Source organism: Lepus europaeus, chromosome 14 (genome assembly GCF_033115175.1).
Source record: "Lepus europaeus isolate LE1 chromosome 14, mLepTim1.pri, whole genome shotgun sequence".
In the NCBI taxonomy this organism is placed as follows: domain Eukaryota; kingdom Metazoa; phylum Chordata; class Mammalia; order Lagomorpha; family Leporidae; genus Lepus; species Lepus europaeus.
Window position 1 is genome coordinate 24883265 of NC_084840.1, and position 14586 is coordinate 24897850.

At 48.7% G+C, this 14586-nt stretch overlaps 1 protein-coding gene across 5 annotated transcripts in view; it reads left to right on the forward strand.

Moving 5' to 3' along the window:
• HHAT (hedgehog acyltransferase) overlaps positions 1–14586 on the forward strand; it is a 310399-nt gene that overhangs the window by 49812 nt on the left and 246001 nt on the right. For 4 of the 5 annotated variants that reach the window (XM_062211312.1, XM_062211314.1, XM_062211316.1 and 1 more), the window contains exon 4: positions 5140–5253. The exons of the other annotated variant lie outside the window; for it this stretch is intronic. In XM_062211312.1, the coding sequence (XP_062067296.1) occupies positions 5140–5253 (114 nt within the window). The remainder of the gene's footprint in view (positions 1–5139; positions 5254–14586) is intronic. 5 annotated transcript variants of the gene reach the window in all.

Sequence of the window (14586 nt, forward strand, 5' to 3'; positions counted from 1 at the left end):
CCCTCCCTGCTCGCCCTGTTTGAAAGCTTGTGGGGTGGTGGCCAGCTGTGGCCCAGGTGTTCACTGGGTCAAGGCTCTTAGTCTCAGGGAACTTATCATTGTCCCTTAAAAGAGAAATTACATGAATACCCTACAGTGAAGGTGGGATGATAAATATGTCTGTTCTAGAGCTGAGATGTGGGTGATGGGGAAGGGGGTGCATTGGGGGAGCAAGGGTTAGGAAGGCATTATCTTTGAGCTGTCATTGGTCTGTGCACTTACTTTGAGCCTGCCACTGGGCTGCTTTGTGGTTGTGGGGTATTGATGAGTCGCTCTAGGCGGGAGATAATTTGAAGTGGGGTGTGTGTGTGTTTGTGTGTGTGGAGGGGTTGGCACAAGTAGGAGCTTATGTAAAGATTGCTTTCTGGGGGCTGGGGCTATGGCACAGCAGATAAAGACTTTAAGTATGTGACATGCTTGGGTTTGAAACCTGTGCTGCTTTATAGCTTTGGGCTATAAAGCTAATCTTTCATGGAGTCAACAAACAAAATTGGACTATTTTATTCCAACTGCATGACATTCTAGAAAAGGCAAAACTTAAAGGTAGGAACAAGTCAATGGTTGGCAGAGGGAAAGAGGTGGGATGGGCAGGGGGGATGAGCAGGTGGAACTCTGGATGGTTTGGGATGGTAGGACTGCTCTGAGTGGTACAGGTAGGCATCGCTAATCATTGACAGGCTGTGCAAAACCTCTGTTTCAGATTAGGGATGTTGAACTGGTAAAGTCCATGCAGGTATTCTAGAATCTCCCAAATTCAGAACTCTGAGTCACTGCTGGTGCTGAGCGTTTCAGACACGGGCTGCTTACCCTGCGTCCTAAGGTGAGCACCTGCCATTGTGTGTGTGTCCAAAGACAGCACGAGCGTGCACCCTCATGTCAGCTGTGTCCGTGTGTGTTTGTCATTGACAGCAATGGACGTGTCTGGTGGGCGGTGGTGCCAAAGCGGAGCAGAGCAGGTGTGGCGTTGGAAGTGAACATGGCACTCTTCGTCCTTTGCGCTCCGTTCTCTGAATGTAAAACTCTTCTAGGTGAAGTCTGTTAATTAAACGACCAAAAGCCACCTGAAGCATTGGTGTGAGGTTGTGGTGAGTGCAGGCCACGCCCAGGACGATCTGTGACCCGATGAGTGGAGGGGCAGGTGTCAGTCACATCCTGGGTGTGAGTGACTGCACGGTGACGGCCCCGCCTTGCAGTCCGGGTGAGGCATGTGTGGGGCGGTGCTGGGCATCGTCCCATGAGACGTGGCTCCTTAAGGGTGAGGGGTTCCACTGTCTTTGCCTGCAGTGTCCGGAGTGGGCGTCTGCATTTACGAACACCAGGCCCAGAGCTTTGCCACTGTTAGGAAGAGGAAAAGCAGTGTTTCCACAGGAAGTTGGAGTTAGTATTTGAGAGATCCTGGTCTGCTGTGTCCTTCAGGGTTCTCCACGTTGCCTGGTTACAGATTTAAAACCTCAGAATAAACGGCTGTGCTTGTTCTCTCAGTAGAACTCAAACCCTAGGTGCTGAGAGCACGCGGTGGTGTGCAGGGTGGTGATGGCTGTGTGGATGCCTCCCGCGGGTCACTGTAGTGCATGTGACGGCTTTACAAATTCACAGGAAATGCATATTATGGACACAGCTTGCTTGTTTTTTTTTTTTAATTTGACATCAAAAGAAACTTATGTTTTAATTCTTCCTTCCCTCCCTTCCCTTCCCTCCCTTCCCTCCCTCCCTTCCCTCCCTTCCCTCCCTCCCTTCCCTCCCTTCCCTCCCTTCCCTCCCTCCCTTCCTCCCTTCCCTCCCTCCCTTCCCTCCCTCCCCTCCCTCCCTCCCTTCCTTCCCTTCCCTCCCTCCCTTCCCTCCCTCCCTTCCCTCCCTTCCCTCCCTCCCTTCCCTCCCTTCCCTCCCTCCCCTCCCTCCCTTCCCTCCCTTCCCTCCCTTCCCTCCCTCCCTTCCCTCCCTTCCCTCCCTTCCCTTCCTTCCTTCCCTTCCTTCCTTCCTTCCCTCCCTCCCCTCCCTCCCTCCCTTCCCTCCCTTCCCTCCCTCCCCTCCCTTCCCTCCCTTCCCTCCCTCCCTTCCCTTCCCTCCCCTCCCTTCCTTCCCTTCCTTCCTTCCTTCCCTCCCTCCCCTCCCTCCCCTCCCTCCCCTCCCTCCCCTCCCTCCCCTCCCTCCCCTCCCTCCCCTCCCTCCCCTCCCTCCCTTCCCTCCCTCCCCTCCCTTCCCTCCCTCCCCTCCCTTCCTTCCCTCCCTCCCTTCCCTCCCTTCCCTCCCTTCCCTCCCTTCCCTCCCTCCCCTCCCTCCCCTCCCTTCCCTCCCTCCCCTCCCTCCCCTCCCTTCCCTCCCTCCCTCCCTTCCTTCCCTCCCTTCCTCCCCTCCCTCCCCTCCCTCCCCTCCCTTCCCTCCCTCCCTTCCCTCCCTTCCCTCCCTTCCTTCCCTCCCTTCCTTCCCTCCCTCCCTTCCCTTCCTTCCCTCCCTCCCTTCCCTTCCTTCCCTCCCTTCCCTCCCTTCCCTCCCTTCCTTCCCTCCCTCCCTTCCTTCCCTCCCTCCCTTCCTTCCTTTCCCTTCCTTCCTTCCTTTCCCTTCCTTCCTTCCCCTTCCTTCCTTTCCCTTCCTTCCTTCCCTTCCTTCCTTTCCCTAGGCAGAGTTTGACAGTGGGAAAAAGACAAGAGAGAAGTCTTCCTTCTGCTGGTTCACCCTCCAATGGCCGCTGCGGCCGGCGCACTGCGCTGATCTGAAGCCAGGAGCCAGGTGCTTCCTCCTGGTCTCCCATGCAGGTGCAGGGCCCAAGCACTTGGGCCATCCTCCACTGCACTCCCGGGCCACAGCAGAGAGCTGGCCTGGAAGAGGGGCAACCGGGACAGAATCTGGCGCCCTAACTGGGACTAGAACCCGGTGTGTCGGCGCCGCAGGCAGAGGATTAGCCTAGTGAGCTGCTGCGCCGACCATTGATTCTGTTTTGCTACACTCCTTTTTGGAGCCCCCTGCATGTCTGCTTGGGAATGGCTGAACTGTTAAGGAGCCTGGTTTCTGAACCTTCAGCTGTAGGGAGGGGTAATTAGCCATGTAGATCCCTGCTACTCCAATGTGGTCCCTAGGGCAGCGGCAGTGTGCATCACCCAGGAGCTTGTTAGAAATACAGAATTCTGGGCCAGCGCTGTGGCTCAGTAGGCTAATCTTCCACCTTGTGGTGCTGGCACACCGGGTTCTAGTCCCGGTTGGGGCACCGGATTCTGTCCCGGTTGCCCTTCTTCCAGGCCAGCTCTCTGCTGTGGCAGTGGAGGATGGCCCAAGTGCTTGGGCCCTGCACCCGCATGGGAGACCAGGAGAAGCACCTGGCTCCTGCCTTCGGATCAGCGCGGTGCACCAGCTGCGGCGGCCATTGGAGGGTGAACCAACGAAAAAGGAAGACCTTTCTCTCTCTCTCTCTCTCTCTGTCCATTCTGCCTGTCAAAACAACAACAACAACAACAACAACAACAACAAAAAAAAAAACAAAAAAAACCCCAGAATTCTGGGGCCGGCATTGTGGTGCCATGGTTTAAGCAGCGCCAATGATGCTGGCATCCTGTGAGCACCAGTGTGAGGCCTGGCTGCTCCACTTTTGCTCCAGCTCTCTACTGATGCACCTGGCAAAGCAGCAGCAGATGGCCCAAATGCCTGTGTTCCTGCCACTCGTATAGGAGATCCAGATGGAGTTCCAGACTTCTAGCTTTGGCATGGCCCAGCTGCAGGTGTTGCAGCCATCTGGGGAGAGAACCACCAGATAGAAGATCTCTCTGTCTGACTCTTACTTATTTGAAAGGCAGAATTAATCTTTAGTAGTAAAATGAATACAAGGTCCTGGAGTGGGTTGTGGTTCTGTGGGTCGGGCTGCTGACTGGGACACCTGCAATCCCATATTGGAGTTCCTGGTTTTGGCTTGGGCTAATCCTGGTTGTTATGGGCATTTAGGAAGCAAACCAGTGGGTGAAAGATTGATCTCTTTGGCAACTCCATCACTCTGCCATTGAAATAAACTTTAAAATGTTCAGTCTTGACTTTCAGTGTCTTTTAACCTGTATTCTTATTTAAAAAGTGGTGTTTTTACTAGCACGACCTTGTCACATGACACGTGAACTTGTTTATCATTTGGTTAATTGACTCCGCTGATCAGTAAACTGGAGAGGCTTGGTCTCTAGGTGTCCACATGTCTGCTTCAGCAGGCATCTCCACCTGCTCCTGCCAGGGAGCTTCCCAGATAGGGAACCTGGGACAGATAAGGACACAGCGCTGAGGGGAAGGAAGGCATACTGTTCATTCCAAGTTTAGATGCAATTGGTAAATGTCTCTATCAAATTATCTTGACTGTAAATGACAGGGAGATTGAACGTGACTGAACTATTTTATTAGTGTGAAATCAGCTAGGTGTCCAAACTGGGACAGCCTCAGTTCGCAGCCTGACTTGTACTCACTGTGTGCCCTTGAGTAAATGAATTAGATTCCTTGAGTCTCTGTTCCATCTTTTACAAAATGGATATGGTACATTTCTACCCCAAAGAAGATTCTGGAGATCAGCATTAGCAAAAGCACCGAGTGGGGCTGGCGCTGTGGCGCAGTGGGTTAATCCTCCGCCTGCAGCACCGGTTCTAGTCCCAGCTGCTCTTCTAATCCAGCTCTCTGCTGTGGCCTGGGAAAGCAGTGGAAAATGGCCTGGGTGCTTGGGCCCCTGCACCCACATGGGAGACCAGGAAGAAACACCTGGCTCCTGGCTTTGGATTGGCACAGCTCTGGCCGTTGGGGCCATCTGGGCAGTGAACCCATGGAAGGAAAGATCTTTCTCTCTCCCTCTCACTGTCTGTAACTCTCTCAAATAAAATCTTAAAAAATAAAAAAAGCACTGAATTATTTCAGAAAGTGCAAGGTGCATTTGGGAAGTGGCGGTGAGACCAGCCAAGCCGGAGGGAGAATATAGAATGGGCAGGGGATATCAGAAAGGGGAAAGGTAGGAGTGGGTGGATGTTCTCATATGGAGTTTGGATTCATGTTGGCCTCCTTCTTGGTTGTATTTTTAACTGGGATTTGTGTTCTGATTCATACGAGCCCCAAAATTCCTCTGATACATGCCTCTCCTGCCTTATTTAGGACCCAACAGACTTTGAGTGGAGCTTCTGGATGGAGTGGGGGAAGAAGAGGCTGGCGTGGCTCCTGCTTGGCCACATGGTGGTGTCTCAGATGGCCACACTGCTGGCGAAGAAGGTACCATCAATCACAGGGGTCTTTTCTTTTTAAGCTTCTTGATGGGGGAAAGCATCCTGACCTAGGGATCAGAAGACATGGGTATCAGCCCTGGGATCCTGGGAAAGATGGCTCAATGTTGTGAATAATCAGTGTGACATTCAAGATAAAGGTTTCCTCAATCTCATCCTGCATTTGCTTCCTCCAAGTTATTTAGAGCAAAATGAACTTCAAATGGTGTTCTTTGAGAATTCCTAATGACCTTGTAGAGTTGTGTGCTTCTGAGCGTCTGTGTGGCTAGTTCAGAAGACAATGATTTCTTTAAGAAGCTGGAATAATTTTGATGACAGGTAGCGTATGCACCTGTGGCTGTGGTAGATCAGAATTGGTTCCAGTAGTGTTCACTCTTGTCTGGACCTGGATTTGGGAATAAGGCATTTTGCAGAGTAGATACTTGAACAGTGCTTTCACAGGAGGCAGAATTGCAACTTCCTTAACGGGGCTGGCTCTCGTGGGGCCTGAGATGCTGCCAGGAGGACCCTGCCGACATCCAGACCTGGCTTCTGCCCGCTGTCCTCTGACAGGGGCTTCTTGCTCTCAATGCCTAGTGTGGGCACAGCGAATTTGAACTTGGAAATCTGCCAAGTAAAAATAAAGGACAACCAAGCATGGACTTGGAATCAACTGGGAAAAAAAAAAAATGCTTGATTTCCGGAGGTTCGTGGAGGTGATTCTACAGAGGTAGAATCCCCTGGGAGGGAGAGACCAGAGCATGAGCTCAGAACATGGGGTGAATTTTTTTTCCAGCTCTTTCCTGAAAATTGGTACTTTGTGGGCTGGCTCCTCATTCTGGAAGATGGGAAAGCCTAACAGCATAACAACTCCCTTTGAATATGACACTGATGACATTTTTGTACCCAGTGGTTGCTTCTGTCTTGTAAAATAGCAAAACCCAAATTACTAAGTGCTGTCAGGTCTGAATAGTGTTCAAATTTTATAAAACTTTGAGTGGGCCTAGCATAATGCTCCTCAGCTGGTAGTTACCTCAGCCCCAGGTAATAATTTCTTTTCTTACATAAATTTCTGTTTAGTTTTTTTCAAGACCTCAAAATTCCTAGGAATTTAACATTTTTAATTTATACAGATTTTTCATCTGTCCATAGGTAAAAATGTCTTTCTCTCCCAAGTGTCAGTTTTCCCATATGTAAAATGAGTCACATAATAACTTATTTTAACTTCTCAGCAGGCCAGATGAAGTACTTGGAGGAAGGCTTGTAGCAAGATGTATGGCCAAGGACCACCTGGAGATCTGGGTGTTGCACTACTTGTGTTTGGTCCTTGGCTGTGCCATTGATTGGCTTTCTAACCTTAGGAAGGCTTTTCAACATTGAATCTTGATTTATCATCTATGAAATAGGACTTATCAGATACTATTATTTTTCACTGAAATGAGCTTTAGTTGTGAGAAATTTCACCCATTAGAAATAAAGATAAAACATGGAAAAACAGGGACAAAGAGAAAGCATAAAAGAAATGGTTAATAGTAATTCAAATCAATAAATCAGTCATCACAATCAATATAAATTGAGTCTCAAAAAAAAAAAAAAAACCCAAACCAAAGGTTGTCTGATCGGATTTCAAAATAAGTAGGAATAATGGAAGATAAAGCACAAAGCAGAATCCAGAGATGCTCCTCTTAGATGCACTTAAAGCAGGAGACAGGATTTGAGAGTGAGAGGTTGGCAGGGGAGTCCAGGCAAACCTGACCCCTCCTTCCAACAAAATACAAAACACCAGGCGATTTTATTACCAGCTGCCAAAGAGCACTCCTACTGACACGGAGAGCTGTTTAATGAGATGTTTATTTCTCAGAAGATATTATGATTCTAAATGTGCTTCAAGATATACAGTGAGAGGTGGTCAGAACCATGAAGCTGATAGATAAATCTATGATTGTAGCGAGAGACTTTAATATAACTCCATCAATAACTGATCCATCATGGAGAACACTCAATAAAGAATAGTGTCAGTGAGCATAATGTAAAGAATGTATCTCCATGCAGTATAAGGAAATGTGTTGCATTCAACAACTGGTGAACCTGTGTTCTGTGTAACAACACGAAGAATATTTATATAGATTGACACATGCTGAACCATAAGCTAATTTTGAACAAATTTCAGAAGGTTTATGATATGTAAGCATTTTTTCTGATCTCGGTGCAATTAAGTTGGAAAGGAGATGGCCTGAAAATTCTGATGCATCTAAAAGTACAGAAAGAAAGCATACTTCTGAATAACTTGGGTCATAGAAAACTTCCTAGAGATTTAAAAATACTTATAAATAGAAAAAGCACATAAAACATGTAGGAAGCAGCTAGAGTACAACTTGAGACAATAACCCTGCATATTCGTATTAAAATGAACAAAGGGTGAAATTAATGAGCTTAGCTTACAGCATAAGCTAGAACAGAGAACAGTGAAGGAAAGAGCAGAGAAGAGCAGAAGTTAGTGAGATAACCAATGGCAAGATTGAGCAGAGAAAAACAAATGCACAAATAACGTTAGGAATGGACAAGTAGACATAACTATAGACGTTACAAGGCTAAAATAGCCCAGAGGATATTATACACAACTATGTGGTTATAGTTTTGAAAACTTTGGCAGAGCAACCAAGTTTTTAGAAGAGATAATAAAATAGTCTCATGAAGAGATAGAAAGACTGAATCATAGAAAAGTTAAAAATCTAGTAAACAACTACACTAGTCTAATAAATAAATTTCTGCCAAAAACATGCAAAAATTTTGAATCAATCCTAGGCTTTTTCAGAAAAGAGAATCAATGTTCTGTAATTCATTTAATGAAGATAGCATAAAATTCACACCAAATCAGGACATTATGATTATTACAAAGACATAATTAAGATTGTTATACAGAATATAGCAAATAATTACACATAGATAGCACTTTGACTCATGACAATGCTGGCCTTTCAGATTTGGGTGAGAAAGATGAAATATTCAATCAACAATGCTGATAAAATTATTTAGCCATATTAAAAAGAAATACCTGATATCATATAATTTTCAAAGCATAATTTTTGAAACCATGATACAGGAGAAAATCTCTTGATGTTGGAGTAGAGATAGAATTTTTTAAAATATTTATTTGAAAGGCAGAGTTAGAGAGGGAGAGACATACAGAGGAGTCTTCCATCTGCTGGTTCACTCTCCAGATTGCTACAACGGCTGGGCTAGGCCATGCCAAAGCAAGAAGCTTCTTCTGGGTCTCCCTCATGGGTGCAAGGGCCCAAGCACTTGGGCTGTCTTCGGCTGCTTTCCCAGGTACATTAGCAGGGAGCTACGTTACCATGCTGCCTGGAGAAAGTTTCCTTATACGATATGCAAAAAGTACAAATTATAAAAGAAAGTGGTACATTTAGCCACATTAAAATTAAAAACTCATGTTCACCCAAAGATACAACAAAGTGAAAAGGCAAGACACTGAGAAGTTATTTGCAAGCTGACAAGTGATGAGTACATGGAACTTATTCAGAACTCTCACAGGAAAAAAGACTAATCACTCAACATGGTGCAAAATACGAGGAGGCGCTTGCCGAAGAGGAAACACACATGACCAAAATACCTTGGAGAAAATGTTCAACTTTGGTAGTCATCAAGCAAGTGCATCTTAAAGTTACAGTGAGACATGAGGTCATACTTCCTAGTCTGGCAAAAGCAAAAGTTCCATGATGCTAGTCTCGAATTGGCCGCCTGAACTCTCACAGTGTAAACCTGCATTGGTACGGCTGCTTTGTAGCATGTGACCTGCTAAAGCCACAGAGGTACCCACCCCATAGCTTCCAGTGCTAATCCTGACCCAATCCCTGGAGGATCTCTTCTGCCAACCGGGACACGAGCCAAGGCATTCATTGCAGTGATGTTTGTAATAATGGAGAGCCAGAAGCAACCCACCTGTCCGTGATGGGGAAATGGAAAAGCAGTAGTGAATTTACTTCATGAAATATACTGAATTACAGCATAATTGTGAACACGGATGAATTTCGGGTTCATGACATTGAGCTAGGAGAGCGAGTTCTATTTCGGATGTGATTCCATGGGTAGAAAGCTCAAGTGTGCGAGGGAAATCAGTGTGGCACCTAGTAAGTGGTTGAGCCACTGCTTGGATTGCCTGTATTCCATATCCGATTCCTGGCTTCTCCACTGTGCTCATCCTGCTTCCTGCTGATGCACCTGGGAGGCAAAAGATGATGGCTCGGGTGCTCCCAGCCATGGGGAGACCTGCATGGAATGTCGAGCTTCTGACTTCAGCCTGGTCCAACCCTGGCTGTTGTGGGCACTGGGAAAGTGACCAACAGATGGGAGATCTCTTTTTCTTGTTTTTTCCTCACTGTCACTCAGCCTTTCAAATCTGAAACACCCCCTGATTGTCTCTCTGAAGCTGATAGTAATATGTGCAGGTGCTATTTCATTATTCTTTATACCCATCAAACTTTTTTTGTTAAAGACTTGAGAGGCAGAGATCTTCCATTGACTGGTTCACTCCCCAAATGGCTGCAACGGGAGAGCTGTGCTGATCCGAGGCCAGGAGTTTATTCCAGTTCTCCCACATGGGTGCAGGGGCCTGAGAACATGGGCCATCGTCCACTGCCTTCCCAGACTGTCAGAAGTGAGCCATATTGGAACTGGAGCAGCTGGGATTCTAACTGGTTCCCATATGGGGTACCAGCACCACAGGTGGAGGCTTAACCTACTATGCCACAGTGCTGGCTCCCAAACTATTTAAGATTTATTTCAAAGGCAGAGATAGAGAGGAGAGACAGATCTGTCTGCTGGTTCACTCCCCAAATGGCTGCAATGACTGAAGCTGAGCCAACCTGAAGCCAGGAGCTTCTAGGTCTCACGTGGGTGCAGGGGCCTAAGCACTTGGGTCACCCTCCACTGTTTACCAGGCATGTTAGCAGGGAGCTGGATTGGCAGTGGAACAGCCAGAACTTGAACTGCCGCCCATATGGGATGTGAGCACTGTAGGCAGAGGCTTAGCCTTCTATGCCATAGCATGTCCCCAACCCTTCAAGCTTTATAAATATTCATTTCTGTGTCTGATAGTTGATATGTATGTATATATACATATTTTTTTTCTTACTTGCAAGGTAGAGAATACTCTTCCATCTGCTTGTCTGCTTGTTTATTTCCCAAATGGCCACAATAGTCTGGCCAGGAGCTCCACCCTGGTTTCCAACATGGGCGGCAGGCATCTGAGCACTTGAGCCATTTGCTGCTGGTTTCCCGGGCACACTAGTAGGAAGCTGGATTAGAAGTGGGGCAGCCAGGACTTGAACCAGCACTCTGATACGGGATGCTGGCGTCTCGAGCGGTGGCCTAGCCTGCTGCATCACGGTTGCAGCCCCAGTGGTTGGTTGATAGACTTCTTACTAAAGAGGGAAAGAGAACGAAGTGATGGGCAGGAGGAAACCTGGGGCTGCTCTGGCCACGCTGCATTTTCCTCCTCTTCACTCTGTGCCCTGAGCATCGGGACCAGTGTGACCCTGTCTGGTGGTCTCCCTTGCCTTGCCCTCTTGTCCTTGTTCCTTATGATTTGATTTCTAAATCTTTTTTTTTTTTTAAGTATTCCCCCCACCCACCACTGGAACATTTAGATAACATTTAGATATTCCCTAGTTGTCTGAAATTTTAATTCCGCAGTTAGGTTTGTGTGCTGTGTGCGTGTCTGAAGGGTAGGATTGCCTTGCTCCCTCCCCCAGCAGCCCATCACCCCCACTCAGCCCCCTGGAGGAAGTAGGCCCCCCCAGAGCAGGCATGATCAACAGCCTCTTCCTGACAGGGTGCTCCCTCACCTCCAGCTTCCCCCCCCTGCACCTGCCACCCGCCGAGATCGACCTCTCTCAAGGTACTGGTTCTCTGTGTTTGTGCTTGTGCCTTTGCGTTCGGGCTGCTCCTCTGAGCAGGCAGTGTTCAGACAAGAGCACTTGGGTGAACCTCTGCTTCCCACGGTCACACTGGGTAGCCTGAAGGAGGTGGTTTGTGAGCTGGGGCGTGGAGAAAAGGGAGTTCACCCACTCCAGCTCCTTGTTTCCTGCCCACGGGGACAGGTGGGCCTCTCGCTCCACACAGCCTGCCTTACCCAGTGCTGGGAGGCGGTTTCTTTGAATTTTTCTTGGAATGAGGCAGGGAGCCCTGAGCCGTCCCCTCGGTGCATGGCTGTCACAGGTTAGGTTTGTGAGACAGCTGGTGGGCAGGGCTGTGTCTGTGGCCGGGCCCTGGCTACCCAGGAACCACAGTGCTGGCCTCATTAGCTGCAGGTTTTCCCCTGCTGCACTGGGCATCCCAGATGGCCGGTGGTCAGCGGGCAATTGTCTTGTGGTCCTTTTTGAAGGCGGGAGACGTGGGCTGTGCTTGTCTGGCGTTCCTCGCTCTTTGGGGCACAGCCCAGGCTGGAGCAGTTCTTGCCCCTAAACCTGGGAGCCCGGCAGGCTTCCTGTCTCCTTGTGGTCTCTAATCTCAGCTTTTTCTCAGCCAGCTCGCCCTGCTTCCAAGAGCGAGGCAGGTGAATTTCAAAAGTCTGACCTTTTGTTTCTTGCGGTTTTTTAAAATTTATTTTTTCTTTTCGCCGTGACCAGTAATAAAACTTTCCACCCGGCTTGGCCAAGGCTGAAAGCCTTTCCCCTGGGGGAGGCCCTCTCTTTGGGCTTTGGCGAGACTGGAGCATGAGTCACTTCCCCACGCCCCTGCTGTGGGTTTGTTATGATTGGATGGTGTGGTGGCTGCTCAGACAGCTGCCCCTTTTCTCCATTACCTGAGACGTGGTGTTCTCGGCCTAAAAATACTCCAGCGTGAACTTGCTGAGAAGACTGACCTGGTGTGGTGGCCAAGGGTGGGTCCTGCTGTTGGCCTTGGAGCGTGCCTCTGAGCCACAGGATTTGCACTGGCCTGGCGGGGACGTGCAGGGGGCACAGCGGCTGGACAGTCCAGTCCCCTGGTGTGGAGATGATGGATGGCCCAGCTCCTGGAGGCCAGGGGCAGCAGCGGTGGAATCTTTGCCCCTGACCGGCATCCACGCAGTTGTGTTTACGCCCCAGCCTCTCTCCTAGGGAAAGCCAGCTGAACGCAGCGGTTTACTGGGATGGCTTTTCCTCTGTTTGGGGAGATTATAAAAGGCGACTCCCGAAAGTTCATGGGAAAATGGAACTAAAAGATGCATTTGTTTAGGTATAAAACATTGCAGGATCCATGCATAACTTTTTCATAATACATGTTTTCATTCACTTAAATGATGATTTGGGAGAGAGAGCATTGCCATTGACCAGAGCACTCCTCAGATGCCTGCGGTGTCCAGGACAGGAGTAGACTGGAGCCAGGAGCCAGGAACGCAATCCAGGTCTCCACGTGGGTGCCAAGGATCCAGTCACTCGAGCCACTGCTGCTGCCTCCCAGCACTGGTCAACCTGGGTCAGGAGCCAGATCTGGGTGTCAAACCCAAGTACTCCAAAATGGGTCATCAGTCTATTAGCTGTGAGGCTGCGCACCTGCCCCTCCATGAATTTTATGGAGACCCCGGAATGCACAGTCATGAAATGGTTTCTGCATCAAAACGAACTTCTTTTAATTCCATTTTCCACTAATTTTTTGAAGCATCCTCCTGTGTACATATGTGTGTTTTGGCAGTATTGACTCTGTAGTATGCGATGCATTATGCATAACTTATTGATTGGCTTCCTTTGTCAGTGCTGCCCTCAGTGGTTTATTGGCAGATGTACAGAGAATACACAGCAGAGTCTCTGGCTAACAGGAGTCCTAAGGCACTTTAGCTGTTCCCTACAGAGGTGAGCTAAGGAGGGAAGTCACTCGGGCACATCCTATTATCCCTCGGTGCCCATGGCACAGAATGAGCTGACGGAGAAGAGAAGCAGAGATGGTGCGAGAAGGGGCACCGTCCCCCAGTTTTTCCTGTGTTCTGGCTCTCCATGAACATGGTAGAAAGGATGTGAGAGGGCTTCAAAAAGTTCATGGAAACACGGAATTAAAAGCTAATGTGTGGGGCTGGTGCTGTGGCGCCAGTGTCCCATTTGAGCACCAGTTCTAGTCCTGGCTGCTCCTCTTCCTGTCCAGCTCTCTGCTATGGTCTGGGAAAGCAGTAGAAGATGGCCCAAGTCGTTGGGCCCCTGAACCCACGTGGGAGACCTAGAAGAAGCTCCTGACTTCAGATCTGTGCAGCTCTGGCCGTGGCAGCCATTTAGGGAGTGAACCTACAGAAGGAAGACCTTTCTCTCTGTCTTCCCCCTCTCACTTTCTGTAACTCTACCTGTCAAATAAAATCTTTACAACAAAAAGCTAACGTGCATTTCCGACCAACTTTGGGAAGATCTTTCCTTTATATGGATTTCGAAACAGGGTAGGTCCCCTAGTCTTTGCGTAGGGGTCTTGATGGGCCAGCTCAGTCTCCGTGCCCCAGGAGACGTCACAGGGTGGGGTAATGGGTGGCAGGTTTTATGACAGATGTCCGCTTCAATAGGTTCATGCCTCTGGGTTGCTCACTGGGATGGACTCTCCACAACACCAGTAGAGCTCCGAGATGCCCCTGTGAGTGCAGAGCAGGCACTCGACAATGTGAAATGACTCCCTTCTCTCTGCACTGGCAGAGCAGCCTTGGTTTATAGGAATCTTGTGGGCAACGGGAAGTTGGAAGACTAAGTTTTCACACTAGTGGAACTGAAAGCCCAAAATATTGATACTAATTTTGTACTACTACTTGGGGATTAAGCCTGGTTAAATCCTGCGACTCCTACATCCACCTGCCCCCAGACTACCCATCTGTAGTCATTGAACGCTTGAAGTATGCTGGAGGCCGTGCTAGATTTAGGGCGCCCTGCATTGTAATAGGAGGAAGACAGGATTTCAATGCACCAGGGGAGGCTATGGAGTAGAAAGTCGTAGCCCATTTTGAGAAGTGGGTTTGATGTCAATGCAGGGAGCAGCGAGGGCGGCGGGGAAAGGACGTCCACCTAATCGGTTCTGGAGCAGTGAGCACTGTGTCTCATCAGCAAAGCCATAGATTTCTCACTTTGGCTTTCTCTTCCCTGGTACGGAAATACCCTTTCATTTGGATACCCAGTCTGAGGGGTCTTCACACATTCCATGACAAATACGCACTAGGAAAAAACAACACACGGATTGCAATGTTTTTGCACCAAAGTAAACTCCCTTTAATCGCACTTTGCCATGAACTTTTTTAAGTTCCCAGATATAAGACCATTGTAAACTTAGATAAGGACCATGAGTTACCTCACACGTGCCAGAATGATCCAGAACATCCCAG